At 33.4% G+C, this 18,573-nt stretch overlaps 1 protein-coding gene across 6 annotated transcripts in view; it reads right to left on the bottom strand.

The window, feature by feature from the left end:
• Nucleotides 1–18,573, bottom strand: part of SHOC1 (shortage in chiasmata 1) — a 99,464-nt gene that overhangs the window by 49,179 nt on the left and 31,712 nt on the right. For 3 of the 6 annotated variants that reach the window (XM_073226215.1, XM_073226246.1, XM_073226235.1), the window contains 10 exons: nucleotides 18,334–18,481; nucleotides 16,874–17,024; nucleotides 15,826–15,942; nucleotides 14,648–14,756; nucleotides 11,048–11,142; nucleotides 10,136–10,378; nucleotides 7,557–7,973; nucleotides 6,140–6,268; nucleotides 5,003–5,179; nucleotides 1,874–1,978 (listed from right to left, as the gene is read on the bottom strand). In XM_073226215.1, coding sequence (XP_073082316.1) covers nucleotides 1,874–1,978; nucleotides 5,003–5,179; nucleotides 6,140–6,268; nucleotides 7,557–7,973; nucleotides 10,136–10,378; nucleotides 11,048–11,142; nucleotides 14,648–14,756; nucleotides 15,826–15,942; nucleotides 16,874–17,024; nucleotides 18,334–18,481 — 1,691 coding nt within the window. The remainder of the gene's footprint in view (nucleotides 1–1,873; nucleotides 1,979–5,002; nucleotides 5,180–6,139; nucleotides 6,269–7,556; nucleotides 7,974–10,135; nucleotides 10,379–11,047; nucleotides 11,143–14,647; nucleotides 14,757–15,825; nucleotides 15,943–16,873; nucleotides 17,025–18,333; nucleotides 18,482–18,573) is intronic. The other 3 variants (XM_073226226.1, XM_073226256.1, XM_073226253.1) reach the window with 3 other exon arrangements.

The raw sequence follows: 18,573 nt of genomic DNA, 5'->3' as shown, positions 1-18,573 counted from the left end.
TTATTTTTTTTAATTCAGCTTAAGGTAACAGTCTCCATCCTTTGTGCCATTACTGAATATCTCTACTATAGCATCTATTACACAATACTGAATTTATTTCTGGTTAAATCCCAGAAGTGAAACTGTATGTCTTTAACCTTGAAACTCATTACCTTACTAGCTTAGGAGAGGTAGTGAACTAGAAGCTGGGACAAAATACAGAATTCTGGGAGGAAGCAGGGCAGGCAGCTAGATTCCTAGGGACCTTTCTTCCTTTGCCACTATGCAGAGAAAGGAGCATGACACATGTTGCTCTTTGATGTCAAGAAGTTAAGAGAAGTAAGGAAGCTCTCCACTAAAAAGACCCAAGGTAGCTAGGTGATTCATTAAAGCTTGGTACCTAGGGCTTAAGAAGTTAGTTTTCCAACAAGGGTTTTATTTTTATAGCATTCCTCAAGGGATCCAATTAGTAATACATTTTTAGTAAATTTGGTTTACTAAATGCAATTTAATAAATTGATTTATTTAATGCATTGAGGAGCAAAAGCTTAAGTTTATAGATCTCAATGGTCCCACTTAATCCTAGGGTAAATTGCAGAGTACTCGGAGGTAATATACTTTAAGGAATTCTCCATAAATATTATTTTCTAATTCAAGGTTTGATAAGTATTTAGTAGCACTGAGTTACAACTGTATTCTTTCTACAGCACTGGGAGCTCAGATCTAGATTCTGACATTCTGGCTTACTATTATGCTTTAGTAGTAAGCCTAGCTGTTAGTAGAACTGATAATCTTTTGTGGAAGCTGAAAAGTATGAAGACAGGTGACTAAATAGAAGGGCATATGACACTACACCCTTATACTAGTTCCAGATACTGTCAACTAGGGCCATAGTCCCCAGTCCTTAATTGTCTGGGGATGGAGACAACCTGATCCAGCATCAACACCCAAATGGTTTAAATGGAGAATAAAGGGAAGGCACCATGTTAGGCTTTCTAAACGTGACTGTAACTTAGTTATAATACTTGGTCAGATAATACAAATATAATACATAGGCAAGTATTATAACTCCCAGTGCTGCTGTAACTCACTGCTGCTCAATACTTATGAAAACCTTGGATTAGAGAAATAAAATTTGTCTGGGTCAGAGATTAGAGAAAACATCTGGGTCATAGTTCAGAGAAAAATTATCCTCACTATATATTTTTAATAGGTTTTAGAAACTCCATAAATTATAAAGTATAATCCTAAAAGAATACTATTACTAAACAAGTCTAAGTAATCCTACAGTAAGGGGCCTAAAGCATAATGTAGTAAGACAGATATTTTAATGATTTCAATAGTTTAGAAAAAAATTCTTAAATCATAAAAATCTCCAATGCACTCAAAATGGTCTAATTTTTATTACTTTAGTAATTCATACCTAATTGGCATGCACAATTGAAAAGAAAGTGTAAAAGATTTTACTACTAATAATTTAGTTATATTTCATCTAGCAAAGATTCAAAGCCACAAACATTCAGTGAGGACCTAAAATGTATACAGCAAAATGTCATCTTATATTAAAAAGCAGTGCATGATAATGATTATACAATCAAGTCTGTGTAAGGCCATTAAGACTGTAATTCAGGCCTAGATTAGAGAATCCTAAACCCATCTTTCTAGGTGATGATAGTTGTTACAGATAATTTTTTTAAATGAATATAAGCAGAATAAATATATATATTCCATTGTAGTTATGTCAAAATATATGAAATGTTTAACATGGAAGTAGAAGAAGCTACATAATTTCTTATAAGGTAAGTCTTTCTCAGAAAAGTAGAAGTTATTTCTACTTCCTAATGAAATATTTCAATAGGAAGAAAAAGAGGAAATAAAGAATTTCTCCACCAACCCAATGCTGTGTCCAAGCTACATGTTAAAAGGACATCTCTAATTGTTACCAGAAGGTGTAAGAGAGCGGCATGCTTGAGTATCATTTCTCTTTCATCATTTGTACCTAAGTAAGCAAAAACATATTTTAAAACATAGGATATACTTAGAATTTTAGAATATGTTTCAGCATGCTTAACAATAATAGCTAACATTTATTATTGAGTGCTTAGTATGTACCAGGCTGGATATAACTTGGTTATTGCATTGAATCTATGACAATAACCCCATAAGGCAAGTTTATTATGATACCCATTTTATGAATCAGGAAATATGCTTTTTTTAAAATTAAAGTATCATTGATGTACAGTCTTCTGAAGGTCTCACATGAACAACATTGTGGTTTCAACATTCACCCATATTATCAAGTCCAAATGAGGAAATATTCTTAACAAGGTTAAGTAACTGCCCAAGGTCAATCTGTGAATAAACGGTGGAGCTGGCATTCAAACCCAGACAGCTAAAGTTGGAGTTCATACTCCTGTTGCTTCTAAAGAATATTCGATTATTTCTACATTGGTGTGAAAAAAGGTCAATGATTCCAAGTTATAAAACAAGAGAATTAAATTTATAACTATCCAAGTGGTTGAGATGAAAAATGCACTGAATGGGATTAATGGCAGGTAGAGGTTCATCACATAAAGCAACGCCCTGAAATAGAGGTAGACACCTGGGAATATTTGTCCAAAGATATGACTCAAACAAGAGATACATTCACAGGGACAGGCCAATTGTCCAGTTACCATGTTCCATGTAGTTTCAGACCTTTTTGAAGATAATAAATGGGATTTTATTGTAAAAGTGAGACCAAGAAGACAGGATTCTAGGCCCTCTGCCCCAGTTTAACCAGAGGAACTCTACTTTCTGTTTTATATAGTGGGAGCCAATGAAATATTAATTTGAACAGAGTTCTGCTGAAATGTTTGGTAATTGCTGTTCTAAAAAATGAAGGCCAAAGACAATATGTAGTAATCATTGGGAATCAAGAAGCAACAGGAGAACCAGTTACATAGGTAGTATATCTAGCCCCAGGAATGACTTGTGGAAACAAGTTAATCATGACCTGGAAGAGATGAGAACAGAGCAGAAAAACTAGATTTGTTACCAATTTTCTTCTGTCTTTAGGACTACATTTCCTTTAGTACAGGTCTACAGCTGATAAATTCTTTCAGCTTTTTATGTCTGAAAACATCTTTATTTCACCTTTGTTTTTGTAATATATTTTTATCTAGTATAGAGAACTAGGTTGATGGTGTTTTTCTTTCAGTATTTTAAAGATGTTACTCCACAGTCTTCACACTTGCACTATTTCTGACAAGAAATCTGATGTCATCCTTATCTTTGTTTCCCTTAAGCAACATAGGTTTTTTTCCTTTGGATGCTCCTGAAATTTTCTATTTATTACTGGTTTTGAGCAATTTGATTATGTCTTGGTGTAGCTTTCTAATGCTTCTTATGCTTAGGTTTTGCTGAGTATCGGATCTGTGGGTTTATAGTTTTGACTATGTTTAGAAAGCTTTCAGTGACCATATCAATTTTTTTTTCTGTTTATACACTTTTGCCTGTCCTTTGGGAACTCTAATTACTAGTATGTTAGGCTATTTGAAGTTATTTTACAGTCCACTGATACTCTTTCTTTTATTCTTTTATCTACTGTTCTATTTTGAATAGTTACTGCTATGCCTTCAAGTAAACTAACCTTTTCTTTGCACTGTTTAACCTGCCATTAATCCCATCCAGTGCATTTTTCATCTCAAGCATTGTAGTTTTAGTCTCTAGAAGTTTGATTTGCATCTCATTTACATCTCTAACGTATTGGACATATTGAATTATATGCTTACATTATACAGTTATAATAATTGTCAGTGCCCTTTTCTGACAATGCTAACCTTTGTCAGTTCTTTGTTTATTGATTATTGTCCTTATGGGCTACATTTTCTTGTTTCTTGTTAACGCCTGATAATCTTTGATTGGATGCCACACACTGTGAATTTTATCTTGTTGGATGCTAGGTATTTTTGTGTCCATATAAGTCCTCTTAAGCTTTGTTCTGGGATGCAGTTAAGTTCCTGGGAAACAGTTTGATCCTTTGGGTCTTGCTTTTTGGTTTGTAAGGCAGGTCCAGAACAGTGCTAAGTCTAGGGATTATTCCCCACTACTAAGGGAAGACTTTCCTAAGTACTGTACTCAATGCCCCGTGAATTAGATTTTTCTAGTCTACTGGTGGTCATATGCATTATTCCCTGCCCTGTGTGAGTGCAGAGTACTATTCCCTGTCATTTTTTTTTGATGGCTTATTTCACCAGTTGCAGGTAGTTTCCTCACATATACTCTTTGATCAGTACTCTTATGCATACTTGAGGGAGACTCTGCAGATTTCCAGGACTCTCTGTGTGAAGCTCTCTGGTCTCTAATATTCTATCCTTTGAACTCTAGCTGCCTTGGTCTCCCTGGGCTCTCAGCTGTCTCCTCAAGTTAGATTGCCTTTTGTGCTCTGCCTCTGGTACCCTCCCTGTGCAATGGCCTGGTAACTCTTCCAAGTAAATAAGCTAGGGCAATGGAAGGGCTCACCTCACATGTTTACCATCTCTCAGGAAGCAATGTGCTTCATTGCCTGATGTCTAGGATCCTTAAAAACTAGTTTAATTTATTTTGCTTTGCTTTTGTTTATTTCTGGCAGGAAGGCAAGTCTAATCTCTTTTACTCCATTTTCAGCAGAAGCAAAAAAAGAAGTGCAGGATTGACTTTAATTAATATATTTTTTAATAAGCCCCACTTTGGGGGAGGTACCTAGGTGGTTCAGATGCTAACAATAATACTGTTAATTTGGTTTCTGCAACAGTAATCTGTCAAGCAACATATGTCAGTTAGGAACTTCACTGAGAAGTAGTGCCAGATGACGTTTCCTACTTTCTTCTCCCTGTACAGCTGATCCTCCAGTATTGGTTTGTGGGTGCCATATGCTGAATTACAGTTATGCCTTTAACTATGACTAATTTCTTATATATTCAAAATTTAAAATTTGAAACAATAATCCATACATTTAAAAATAATTATCCTTTTAAATAATGTGAATTTTATTTGCACTCACCTTGGTGAATAGCATCACTCATTAATTTTTCTTGTTCCTTTAAGAGGAACCTTGTTTGGTCAAAAATAACGGTGGCAAATTTCCAATTAGCAGCAGGCAGACTACAGAGGAATGCAAGTTTTTTTAAGATAGGGGTAGCTGCTGCTTCTAGGAGACAGTATGCTTGGCACTGGCTATCTGCAAAAGTAAAAGCATTAAAGGCAAGTTTTTACAAGGATGGCCTGCTCTTTTTGACAAACCAATTAAACATGTTCATGGAAACCTGAGCTTTAGCCAAATTCTTTCCTGAGTTAAAAATCATGAGACTATATAAAGACTTATTTTAGAATATTTATTCTGAATAAAATAGTAAAACAAAACAAAAAACCCCTCCACAGAATTAGTATAATTTTATGGCCATCTTATTCATTATAAGGATTTATTCAGTAAGTAATTCAGCATGACAAGTAGTAAGAGCAATATAAAGAGAATCACATAATCTTTTATTTTCCTTCCACTATTAGTTTACAACCTTAAGTGGAACAAATTTATAACAATGACAAATTGTTTCTAGTTTTGACTAGGATATCAGTATTTAAAGATTTGCATTATCATCTAAAGGTCACAAATAAAATGGAACCAAAAGAATGAAAAAATATTCAAGAACAGGTATCTTATTTCCTTATGATTTTAATAAAGAGCATGATATTCTACAGCAGGCTCTTACAGAGTCAAAGAATATTCTTCACAGCAGGAAAAAAATGTTTCATCAATATAAGAATCAATAATAACTTATTTCCATCACCCTTACAGTGGATAAGAGAATAGAGAGAGCAACCATTAGTAGTTCACTTTTCCAGGCTGGGCAGAAGAGTCTGAGGAATTGTAGTTTGCTCTTCTCTGATGTATGTAGGGAAGCAGCAATGTAAATGAGGGAAAAAGTAACACTTAGTGGACTGGAGTAGGGGCAATAGGAAGGAGCAGAGGCAGTGAATGGGGCATTCCAGGTTTGGAAGTAACTTGAAAGTAGGAGTGGAGTGAAGAAATATCTGAAACAAGTGAATAAAATTACATGGAAAATGAGGAATGTCCTAGATACCCAGGAAAGGGCTTTCAAATTTGCTTAATTTGAATGCATTTCAAAAGCTTATAGCATACCTGATGCTTGACTTTCAATGACATGACTTGTGCTCCTTTCCTGATTTATATCCTCTTGGGTTTTATTAGTACAAATAATAGGACTTTCTTCTTGAAGAGTCAGAGAATGTTCTTCTTTATCTCGAAATTCTAATAAAAATAATACTTTGCATTGTTAGGGAAACAACATTCCTTTACTTAAAATGCTTTCTTGTAATATGATCACAACTGTTAAAGTTCTTTGAAACACATCGATATTAAATTAAAGAACTATTCAGGTCAGTGGACTTCACACTGTGCTGGATAGGAAGCTGAACTGGTAATAACAGAAAGGAACTTGACATCAGATCAGTGTTTCAATCGTAGTTCTGACACTAGCTTCAGTTTCCTCATATGTAAAATATGGATAAATACACCTACTTTGAATATTGTTAAGGAGTAAACACCTAGTTCCTCACACCTAAAAGGCATGTATCATTCTACTTTTTCTCTAACTTTCCATACACCCTTCCATCTGCCATTAATCCTCTCCTATTGCCCCAAGCTCTCCCTATCTCCATCCTTTCTGAATTAGGTAAGTTCTTACTACTACTCACCCTTCAGCTCTCAGGCGTTTTCTATAAGAAGCCTTATATAATCGCCCACTAGACCTCCAGGATGGCACAGCACCCCTTCTTTTTGTTTCCTCAGTCTCTGTGCTACCTCTCTCCTTACACTTCCCAGGTAATATTTTGATATATATTTTACTTCTTGTCTTATTTTATAGTTGATTCAGGGGTAAAATCCTGTGTACATTGATAGTATACAGACAGTAAGACCTAAGTATGCTCTAACTCTCACATACAAATATTTTGTACTTATTTCATCTGAGTAACCTATGTCAAACACGTTCTAGAATACTTTTTTTTTTTTTTTTACCAGAAGTGAAATGGTATCATACATTACACTACCTTTGATATGGCTATAAGCAATGAGTAGAAAACAGTTACAAGTCTAACAGAAACTCTTTGGTAAACTTAAAAAGAGTAATAAGCTATCAAATGGGCAAAGTGTTTTTAAGTACACATTAAAATGTAACTTAAATACTGAGATAGAACTGTCAGGTAAAAGAGAAAAATGAATGGCAGAATGATCAACAAAAGGTAGAAATATTATGAATCTGTAGAGCCAAGTTGCAGAAAGCAAGTTTTACAAATAGTGGGTTTCTTACAAGTTCAAACACACTTTTTAAATTTTCAGAAAATACATACCTACACGTATATCTATCCACTCACTTCTATCTCCATACACAATAACTTCCATGAATCAATGACATATTATTTGACTTTGAAAAATAATATATTCTATCTGAAAGTGCTTCATTTATCTTCTATAATAAATTATACAATTAGTCCTTGAAACTATGGTATCTATGCCAAAACATTACTAAATTACCCACCATCATTTTCATCCCTATGTGTGATGTCAGTCTTTGAGGTGCAAGTCTTATACTTATTTCGCAGCAAAATAAAGTCGCTCAAAAGGTCCAAATCATTCTCCTGCTTTTTACCAAGTTTAAGCGATGCTTTTTCAATTTTTGAAGAGCAAGATGATTCGATAGGTGGTACTGTGCAGTCAAGTTCCAAGTAATCTTCATTTTCTTTATTTTTATTTATTCTATAAACTAGTTCTAGATCATTCTTTGGTTTTTCTTCTTTTGTTGGTCTTTCAACAGAGATATATTCATCAGAAAAACACAGGTCTGGTACTTCTTTTGCCAGAGCTGGACTCTTTTGTGAAAGTGATAAATGATCATTTGTAGATGTCTCATTAATAAGTATAATAGGTGAGGAACAACTTGTAGGTTCTAGCCATGCTGAAATCAAAATAAAAATATTCAAATGACTTCCATGCCTAAATAAGTGTTGTACTAGGGTATTAGGTAACTTTCAGTTGTGGGTTCTTATTAATGTAATTAAATCAAAGAAGTAATTTTTTTTTCAACTTTTGGTCTGAATAAAGTAAATTTTTAAAAAGGGCAAAAATTCAATCCCCCCCCTTTTTTTTAACTAACTGGATTTAGATTACCAGGCAAAGAATTCCAGAAAAACTGTATAGCCAATAGGCTTACAGTAAGTCATAGTCTTGGAGGTAACAGTTACTCTAAGGGTCAAAAACTTACATACCAAGCAAGCCACAGACCAGAAGAAAATACTGCAACATATGTACTTGAAAAAGGATTGTATTCAAAACATATAAGCAACTCTTATAACTTAATGTTTAAAAAGAAAGCCAATTAAAGATTTGACAAAATATTTGAATACTTCATATATTGAAGACGCGCATGCTTCAACATGGATGAATCTTGAAAACATGCTAAATGAAAGAAACCAGTCATGAAAAGCCATATCTTGTATGACCCCATTTATATGAAATGTCCAGAATAGACAAATATATAGAGACAGAGAATAGCTTACTGGTTCCACAGCTGGGGAAAACAGGAAATGAATGATAATGGATACAAAATTTCTTTTGGGATAATAAAATGATCTAAACTTGATTGTGGTGATGATTACACACCTATCAATATGCTGCAAACCACTGAATGGTATACTTTAAATGGGTGAATTGTAAAACTGTTATATATTGTTTTTAAAAAGAAGATATACAAATAGCCAATCAGCATGTAAAAAGATATTCATCATCATTAGTCATTAGGAAAATACAAATTAAAACTACAATGAGATATCACAACACACCCATTAGAATGGCTAAAATTTAAGACTGTCAATACTAAGTGTTGACAAGATATAAAGTAACTGTAACTCTCATTGCTGATGTAAAGGTGCAATGGTACAACCACTGGAAAACAATTTAGTAGTTTCTTATAAAGTTAAATATACATACACCATAAGATTCAGCATTTCCACTCCTAGATAGTCACTGAAGAGAAATGATAACATATGTGCACAAAAAAACTTTTACAAAAATGTTCATAACAGTTATACATAATAGTAAAAAAACTAGGGAAAAATCCAGGAGAGTGGATAAATAAGCTGTGGTATGTCCATATAATGAAAAATTAGTCAGTAATAAAAAGAAATGAACTACTGTACACACATTATGAGTGAATCTCAGAAATGTGCTGACTAAAAGAAGCCAGACACAAAAGAGTGAATTTTAGAATAAGAAGAGCTAATACACAGTGACAGAAAGTAGAACAGTAGTTACCTGGAGTCAGGATGAAGATTAGGATAGAGGGAGGATGATTGCAGAATGCAAAGGGGCACAAAGGGAACTTTTGAGAGTTACAGATTATACACAGTAATTTCTAAAATTCACTTTTAAATATCTGTATTTACTCTACAGTGAACTAAAAGTAATCTTTCCCAACTTTTTTAAGATGTGAATTTATTACTATTATACAAACTGATTTTAAAACTATACGTATGTCAATTTTTAATACATATATACTCCAGTAAGATAAAATTCAGGCTAAGTATGTTCCATTAAGTATAACTGCATGTATTACAGCCAAAATAACTCAAAAGACATTTTTGCTTTCTTAAGTTGTATAAGTAAAAATGCTAAATGAGTAAACTTTTTGGTAATGAAGGAAGATTTCTATTGTTGAAGAACAGTTACTAGATGCTATTAAACACTCAAAGTTCAGCTGCCATGTTGAAAAAATAAGTGTTGGTTTGTGTCTAGGCTGATGTATACAGAAACTAGGCTAGCAGTCATTTATAAGAGGAAACAATGTCACTTTAATTGAAAATGGTTAGAAATTTAAAACTGAGACTATACATTTTAGGACAGGACAGGATTTTAGGATTAGGTAGTCAAATTTCCACATGTTTTCAAAGAAGAAAATGGGACTTAGTGAAGCTCAAAGTTATAAATTCTGGAAGAACCAGAGCTAATATCGAATGCTGGAATTTGGTGATATTTCCCCAATCACCCAGTGGAAAGCCAGTATCTAACATTTTCTCACGCTGAAAATGTTCACACAAGTGGTATTTACTATTATGCACTTACATTCTAATTGAAGCACTTCTGTAGGTAAAAATATCTCCTTTGTAGTATCACCAGTAGAGAGATCATCATGACATAAATACATATTCAGATGTTCCAGAGTTGCTGTCATTATCAGATTTAGTCCTGCTTGCTTCCACCACTCCGTGCCTACAGGGTTTACTACAAGGTTTTCTTCTTCAATAGAAAGTATCCTTTTCAAATCTGCAACTGAATATTGACTGTTGGGTTCTTCAATTCTTGGCACTTAAAAAAACAATAACAAGCCAACAAATAGAAACAATCCACAGGGCAAAAAAGATGAAAAACAGAACAAAAAGAACCATACTGAAAATTCCTTATGAAAGAGATTTTCACACATTAGGAAAAAAAGGGAAACTTGAAGTTATAACCAACATGTCATCTTCAAGATGCTAGTATTTGTAAAAGTTGAAAATATTATAGCAGTAGAAATAACATAGAGGATTTATTTCAATCTATGGAAATACCATGAAGTTAACATTATTCTATTCTTAGTAACTACTAAATTAATATATTTAATATCATTTTGAAGGATTAGTATAAGATTTATTAAATCAGAAATTCAAATTAATTATAATGAGCCTAACAAGAAGACATATTTGATTAAATTTTAGGATAACTATATCTTAGGTATTTCCACTTCATTACTTTTTAGCCTAAATAGGGACAAATCATAATGTATGGAAGAACTGAAGTAGCACAACTTATTATTATTATCTGCATTATAAGCACCAAGCCAAAATTAGAATTATACATTTTGAAATCCTAATTTTGGAACTATGCTTTTTATAACGACAGTAATAATAATAGAAAAAATAAAACTGACAATACATTCTACAGATTGTACCTTTTCATCTATAGTTTTATTTAACATTCATATCAATTAATCCTCACCTGTAAGGAAAAATGAGTTCAAAGAGCTTCTGCAGCTTTCTAACTGTGACACCGTACAGTTTCTGCTAGCTGATTCTTCAGCAGTAAGCAAACTACTGAAAAAGGTGAGTTAAAGTTTAATGCATTAATAATTTTGTCTTTTGCTTAATAAAGTTTTATTTTAAGAAAAGTATTTTTCTAAGTACTCTTTACACTCAAAAACAAGTGAAAAATAAACTCCATTTCATAAATGTGTAAATTGAAGTAGAGTTCCATAGATCAAATTTCAAATACTTATCTCCTCCTTCCCTGGAAAGGTTTGCCAGCTCATCAGCTCCTTAATTGCTCCTGCTTGTCATAACTTACTCCTCTCTCTGTCTCCCTCAATGGAACTTGGAGCCAGAGGAGGCTGACTTGGGAGGATTTTAGCACTTCCATAAACTGACAGCAGGAACCCTCTAAGTAACCCAAAATAAAAATATTGAAGTAAACATTAAGTAAAATTACATTGAAGTAAAATTACTGTGCTTATCATATAAAATAGTAGCTTTAATACGAACTTTTGTAAACTTGCTGTCCCCACGTCCATTCTAAACAGAAATTCTGGAGCCTCTACTGGCTTAGTACAGAACTATGAAAAAGTTCTGTCTGCTCTACCTTCGCAGGAAGTGACAAGTCCTAAAGTTAAACTCAGGTCCTTCAATCTTGGTGGGTGTGTGAGTGAGTCATATGTGTCTGTGTCTTTTTGGGTTTTGGGGGTAGAAGGGAGGAAATATGCATGATAATCAGTGTAAATCAGAGCTCATCACTAGCTATGAAGTTACTAGACTTGATAGGAAGGTACCATTAATTCACAAACCTTTTAATCCATGCCCATAAAGCTCCCACTCCCTCCTAAGTGAGAATTGATTGTATTCTGTTTCTTTGTTCATATGGAACATATATGAGCATACTAAGTGTAAGTACTGCTAGTTATTTGACAGTCCTGGGCAGTAGAAAGCTAGGTTTTATGTTTAAGCCATCCAATTTACCCACATAACAAAAAAATCTGGCATATGTTGGCAAAATCTGAGATCCTAGACAATTATTGAATCTTACCAAGGTCTCTGACAACCAGATTGGAGGTAATTATTTTTAAAGTGAAAGGAAAGTGAAATATTCAGGCAAGCCACAGTGTTTTGTATTTTAATACTTTTCCTCTTCATTTTTAGTTTCACAGTTGAGGTATAAATCTATTTTTAAAATAGAGGTCTTAAAGTTTTTTTATTCATGAGCCAAATGGAAGTGATTTACCTCTTGCAAGTGAATGCAGCAGTGCTGAGACAACTTCTTTAAATTGTCTCAAGTGGCCCCAGAATCTTTGACTAATTCAAAGACCTTTTTTGTTCTAACTTCGGCAAATCATAATGTACAGATAAGACTTAAGTGTCATAAATTTTCATTAGATATTTGAGTTAAAACAATAAGTAAATACATAATTTCTGTGATTAAAAAGTGTATTATAGCTTAAGTACTTTTCATAGCATTGAAATTCAAGATTATACTAATTTCTGCTAGTTTCTATTTCTGATTGCCAGTCTGCCTTAACAAATGGATTAGGCCACATAGAGTAAATAAAAGAGTAAAAGAGCACTAAAAAAGACAGTATAGGTCCTGAAAATAACATCTTATACCTTAGTAAAGGGACCAAAAACTATTTAAATAAGCAGTTTCTGTACTTGTCTCAGGCTATTTTTTAGATCTCCTATTTGACAAGGGCAGTTCCAGCTTATGGAAGACCTGTGTCACAGATTTACCCTCCAGTCACATAGTTCTTTGCCAGAAGCTGAGATAATTGGGACCCTCATGCCAGGCTCCTCCATTTTATTCTGTGACACCTTCCTGAGAAGCCTGAACAGGTAGTGATAAGCAGTTCCAGTTGTCCCAGTAGCCCAACAGCGCTCTCCTGTGGTACATCAGCCAGTCATAGCCACAAACTCAAAACCTAGCACATAGCTCCCGCAGTATTAACCCTGGGAACAACTCATTAGAAATTTGTAGACTTCCCTGTATTTTGAAAATGTGTTACTTTAGGACAAATTAAATTCCAGATTACAGTGGAAAGAAGGGGGCTGTACTCGTTATGTTGCTCATTTTGTGTCTGGCATAAGAAGCAGAGGAATGGGGTGACTTTATTCCAGGATAGCAGGCTAACCTAATTTAGAAAACATTGTTTTATGTATTCCACATGGTATAAGAAAGCAACCAAAGCTATCTCAGACCTACAGGGAAAAAATGCTGGACTATTAAGTTATACAATTTTGGCTCAAACTAGAATACAATGATTCAGCCCTGCAATATCAATTCTGAGAAGATTATAGACCATTCTGTGCATTAACAATGGAGTGCTGAATTACTCCATTTGTGGATCAATGCATGGTTCTGCATGTCTGGTTCTCCCAACACAGATACCACACTGAAGGGATAAACAAGGTCAGAGGCTGTCCTTGGTTAGAGATGGGATATGATCCCTCATATTCCTAGGGGAGTACGTTGATAGACAAATCTATTAATCAACAACTGTCCATACTGCCCTGTGACCCTTGGGTATTCCTGGTCAGAGAGTTATGACAAATCTTTTAGTAGACCTCATAAGAGCCTGCAAGGCATATACTATTCTTATCCCAATATTACAGATAAGGAAACTGAGGCACAGGGCAATTAAGGTCACAGAGCTAGTAAGTGATAGATTCAGGCAATATGGCTCTAGTTCAGGGCTCTTAAGTACTTATTATGGGCTGAATCATGGCCCAATATTCATATACTGAAGCCCTAACTTTCAGTACCTCAGAATGTGACTATATTTGGAGATAGGGCCTTTAAAGAGGTAATTAAGTTAAAATGGGGTGGTTAGAGTGGGCTCTAACCCAATATGGATGGTGTCCTTATAACAAGAGGAAATTAGGACAGATAGGTGTGGAGAAAAACTCACATGAAGACAAAGGGAGAAGATAGCTATCTACAAGTCAAGGAGGGAGGTCTCAGAATGACTTCAACGCTCCCTCCCAATGTCTTTATCATGGACTTTTAGCCTCTAGACTGTGAAGAGGTAGACTTAGATTTATTTACCATAGACAAGGTGTTTAAGCCACCCAGTCCATATTTGTTATGGCAACTAATACACCACTACGCTCTCTTTCATGGCAGTGAGTGCCAACAGAGGCAGTACCATTGGTAAGCTCCAGAGGCAATATCCTAAGTAGATTGTTCCAATGCCAGAATCTTTAAAATTTTTCAAGTTATTTATTTTTAATAGTAATATATCCACATTCAAAATACTAAAAGTATAAGAGTCTGGCTCTATCACTTTCTAGTTCCCATATTGGCAGGCTACCCAGTTCCCTTCTGGACACAACAAAGGTTACCTGATTCTTGTATGTCCTTCTAAAGACATTCTATTCACAAAAAACCAAATATGTACATACATAGTCATATATTCCCTCTAGTTGCTTACTATAGACACTGTTCTACGTCTTACACGTTTTCACAGAAATATCTTGGAAAATTTCTTTATAAGGAGAGATTTAATTAAAGATTTTTTGTTCTGAAATGCAATTTGGTTCTAGATATAATCCTACTTACATTTTACCAACAGAAGAAAATGGAAATGTCTCAAGTTCTGTACATAGCGAATTCACAGGAGAATATTGGCTTGCTAGATGTAGATGAGTTAATGGCATTTCTAACTCTACTAGAATACATAAAAATTTAGAAATCATAATATTACATAAACATTGAATGAAATTAAGTATAGTCTAGAACTTTTTGTAAGCTACTATGTTTGATTATTCTGTCACAACAGAAATTTTCAGTAAAAAAATTTGGGTTTCTTGAACTACAAAAATAATCATTTAAAATTTCTACCTATATAAGATATCACATGATATCTCAACTGTGATAGTGATGGTTTTTAAAAAATACACTGACAACTAAACTTTACTGAGTTTACTGTGTGGATAAATTCGAAGAGCTTTTTGTGTAATAATGCTTTAAATCGTAACAACTTATGTTGTCAGTACTTAGGAGATAGTACTATTTTTATCTCTATACTAAATATTGATGATGTTAGGTAAATAACATTAATGGAGAATAATTCTTTACCTTAATAAATCTGGAGCCTAGGTGACCTAGTACAGACTTAAATATTTATGGGGTGGAATTTACAAACTGATCCTCACTTATTCATAGGTAGTCAGTGTGTTTCTATCACTCTTATAAATAAAGCAGTAAACTTCCAAATAAATGATTAATGTGATACAATTATAAATGTAACTAAATAACAGTATCATCAACGTAGTTAAAAAGCAACATAATTTGGTATTACACCAGAACAAAAGATGATTCTGAGATTCCAAATTTGGTAAGATAGTAGTAATAATGATAGGGTTGCTATGGGGGATTAAAAAGTTAAATTTACAAAAGTGTAATAAGGGTCAGCAAGATTGCTAATACTGAGATAAAATACAAAATTTTATTTAATGAGCTATAGTATTATAAATTTTTATTTTTCATATTAATGCTATTTTCTCCATCTCTGTAACTCTTTGCATATTATTTAGTTTTGAAGCTAGAAAGATAATGAGTTAATGACAGTAACAAATATAAAGGGACAGATAAGGGAAAAAATGACTACTTGGATTACGATGATCAAATTATAAACATGAAAACTGTCTCATAGTAGACCTTACATGTGAATGCACTGTACTTTTACATATAGAGGTATCCTCTGATAAACTCAGTGATTCCTTTAAAATTTCTACCTGGTTTACTGCATTCTGGTTTACCGCACTCTGATTCATACTGGCTTTGATTGATCAAAATCTCTGTGGAGCTGCATTTTATATCCTCAATGTTAATTCTATGCTTGGTAGTAAGATCTGAAAGAAAAGGAAGAAAGTCCACTATCGGCAAAAGTATTATTATATTAGTTGTTTTGTAATCTTGTTCATTCATCAGTGGCAATAACTTAGAGCCAAGTGAAGGCTGGAAATGTAACACCACAGTGACTCAGTAAAAGTCACTTGTCCTCTCCATTACCATTCCTAGATTTGTGTTCTGCTTAAAAAGCCCTTGGGTTACCCTGCAATTCTGAGCTCTGCTGCATTTCCAATGATCCACTTACTCAGGGTGGCTTTTCATTCCCTTGCTTTGACTTGTAGACTGATCAGTAATTCACTTGATTTAGTCTTGTCTGCAAGAATTCCTTCAAGTCTGTGGTCTATTGGCAAGCATCTCTGTTCTCAATGATTATCTCAAATCCTCCTTAACTCATCCCTAATAGTATTTATCTTTGATAATTTCAACTGGAATTTATGAGAGGATAGTTAAATATTTGAGTTCAAATTGTCAATAGAAAGAATTAAACAATTTTACTAAGTCTAATGGGATGAAACCATCTAAATCCTACATTATTCTAGGTTATGACTGGGTCTATTCCTCGTCATCTGATTTCATGAATTACTCTGAGTTTCTACATACCTAACTAAAGTCTGCACAGAATTTGTTAGTGTTTTGTCATTGTATATAAAGAAACAACTAAAAAAAAAATAGTATAGTCATTGGTGTTGTAGCTTTATTTGTATAATTATCTTGAAATTGTTAGATTAATTTCATAGATGTTCTAAGTTTGCAAATGTAAAGAGAAAGACAATGAGAAGAGTCTAATCAATCATTCTGAGATTTCACTGTAACCTGGAGAATACTTTTTTAAAAGCTGGAGGTAAAGAAAAAGGTTTCATGAATAAGAATTTTTACAATAACATTATTGAGTAGTTTTTATAAGTAGTAGATTAAAAAATTAATTTTTACCTTTTTTGAAAAGCTTTTCATTTTCATCTATAAAATTTATTATTTCTGGCATTAAGTTTAATGACTCCTTTAGTTCTGAGAGTGATGGCATATCAACTTCTTGTTTGTGGCTTGTAGATATTAAGAATTCACACTCAAGCAAAATTGACGGCTGAAATAATATATAAGTAAAACTTTTATGTGAGGTTTTCTAAATAAGTATTTCTGAATTCATAAACAGATATATTTGCTTAATTGGTATACCAAATTTTAAACTAAACCCAAACTTGAAATTTTTAATGTTATGCATACATTTGAAAAAACGATGTGTAGTAGCCAAAAATTTATTACATTATAAGCAATGTTCTGAGTAATGTCCTTTATGGCCACTGACTACATCACTGATATTTAATAGCCCTAGATATTGGGTATTAACATCTTCTTTTTTAATATCTTCTTTTGGCCTAATAACAAATTGTAAAACTTCCAAATTAAAAAAAAATCCCTGCAGCAGATGATAGATGGTGAAAAGGAGAAGTAAAAAGAGTAGATGCATCTTCACTGCACTCCATAGAATGTTTTTCTTTCATTCCTATGGATCCAAATTCCTCTCAACAAGTGAGACTATGTGAACAACTCTGAGTTAACAGAGAGGGAGAGTGTACTAGAGAAAAGGGGCTAATAGGTGAATTAACATTTTTACCACATGGATTAATAATTATAATTGTGAGGAAACCCTTTAAATGCCTAAAGATAGATAGATATCCTAAATATGTATGTATCTTATTTCCAGCTGTCTTAAAAAAATATTTAAATAAATTTTGTAAATATATCTAATCTACATGGGCCAAGGTTTTTTTTCTTATTAATCTAAAAAATTATTTTCACTCTCAACTGCTAGAATTCTTTATATACTAATATCATATTAAATTCTGTGTGCTATTGGAACTGCATGCTATAAAAGAGGGGCTGCCTTTGGAAAGTTTGACCTTTAATATGCAAAGATGCATTCTTCCTTATTAAACCACTAGCAGCATGTAAAATGCAGTCTAAGACCATCTTTATGCTTAGTCCTCCAGTGAGATCACTTCTCTTATAGTTCAAGTATTATCTGTTTTGTATATAACTCACAAATCAACATTTCTAGCTCCAGTCTCCAATTTTTAAGTTAAAGCATGATCACTTAAGGTTCTATACCAGGTATGATGATTAAAATCATTGGGAGAAGTTTTAAAATTCACCATACCTGAGTAGCACATCAGACAATTAAATCAGAATATATCTGGGTAGAAGCCAGGCTTCAGTATTTTATTAAAATTCCCCCAAGTTAATACCAATGTGTAGCCAAGGTTTAGAACAACTATCTTAGAAGTAAACTTGACTCCTTAGTTAATACATGTTCAACCCACTATCAAGTCTTTTTAACTTGACAACAGTACATGGTCAGTGTGTATCTAAAATTTATAGAAGTGTGCATTTACTTTCATAAAAATATTACTGAAAGCAAGTATTACAGCTTCATTTAAACCTACTGTATCTTCTAACTTCTCCTGACAAAAGTTCTCTTTATCCACATATCCATCTTCGTTCACAAGAACTTTAAAATCTCTTGGAAAAGAGAAACATTCCCTTGACAAAAATAAAACATTAAATTAGTGTTTACTTAAAGCAAAGTACATACTAAATGTAGCCAATCAAAATACATAATGATTTAAATTAGA

Source organism: Manis javanica, chromosome 2 (genome assembly GCF_040802235.1).
Source record: "Manis javanica isolate MJ-LG chromosome 2, MJ_LKY, whole genome shotgun sequence".
Lineage (NCBI taxonomy): Eukaryota > Metazoa > Chordata > Mammalia > Pholidota > Manidae > Manis > Manis javanica.
Note: the sequence above shows the minus strand (reverse complement) of the source record. Positions and strands in the feature narration are given on the sequence as shown.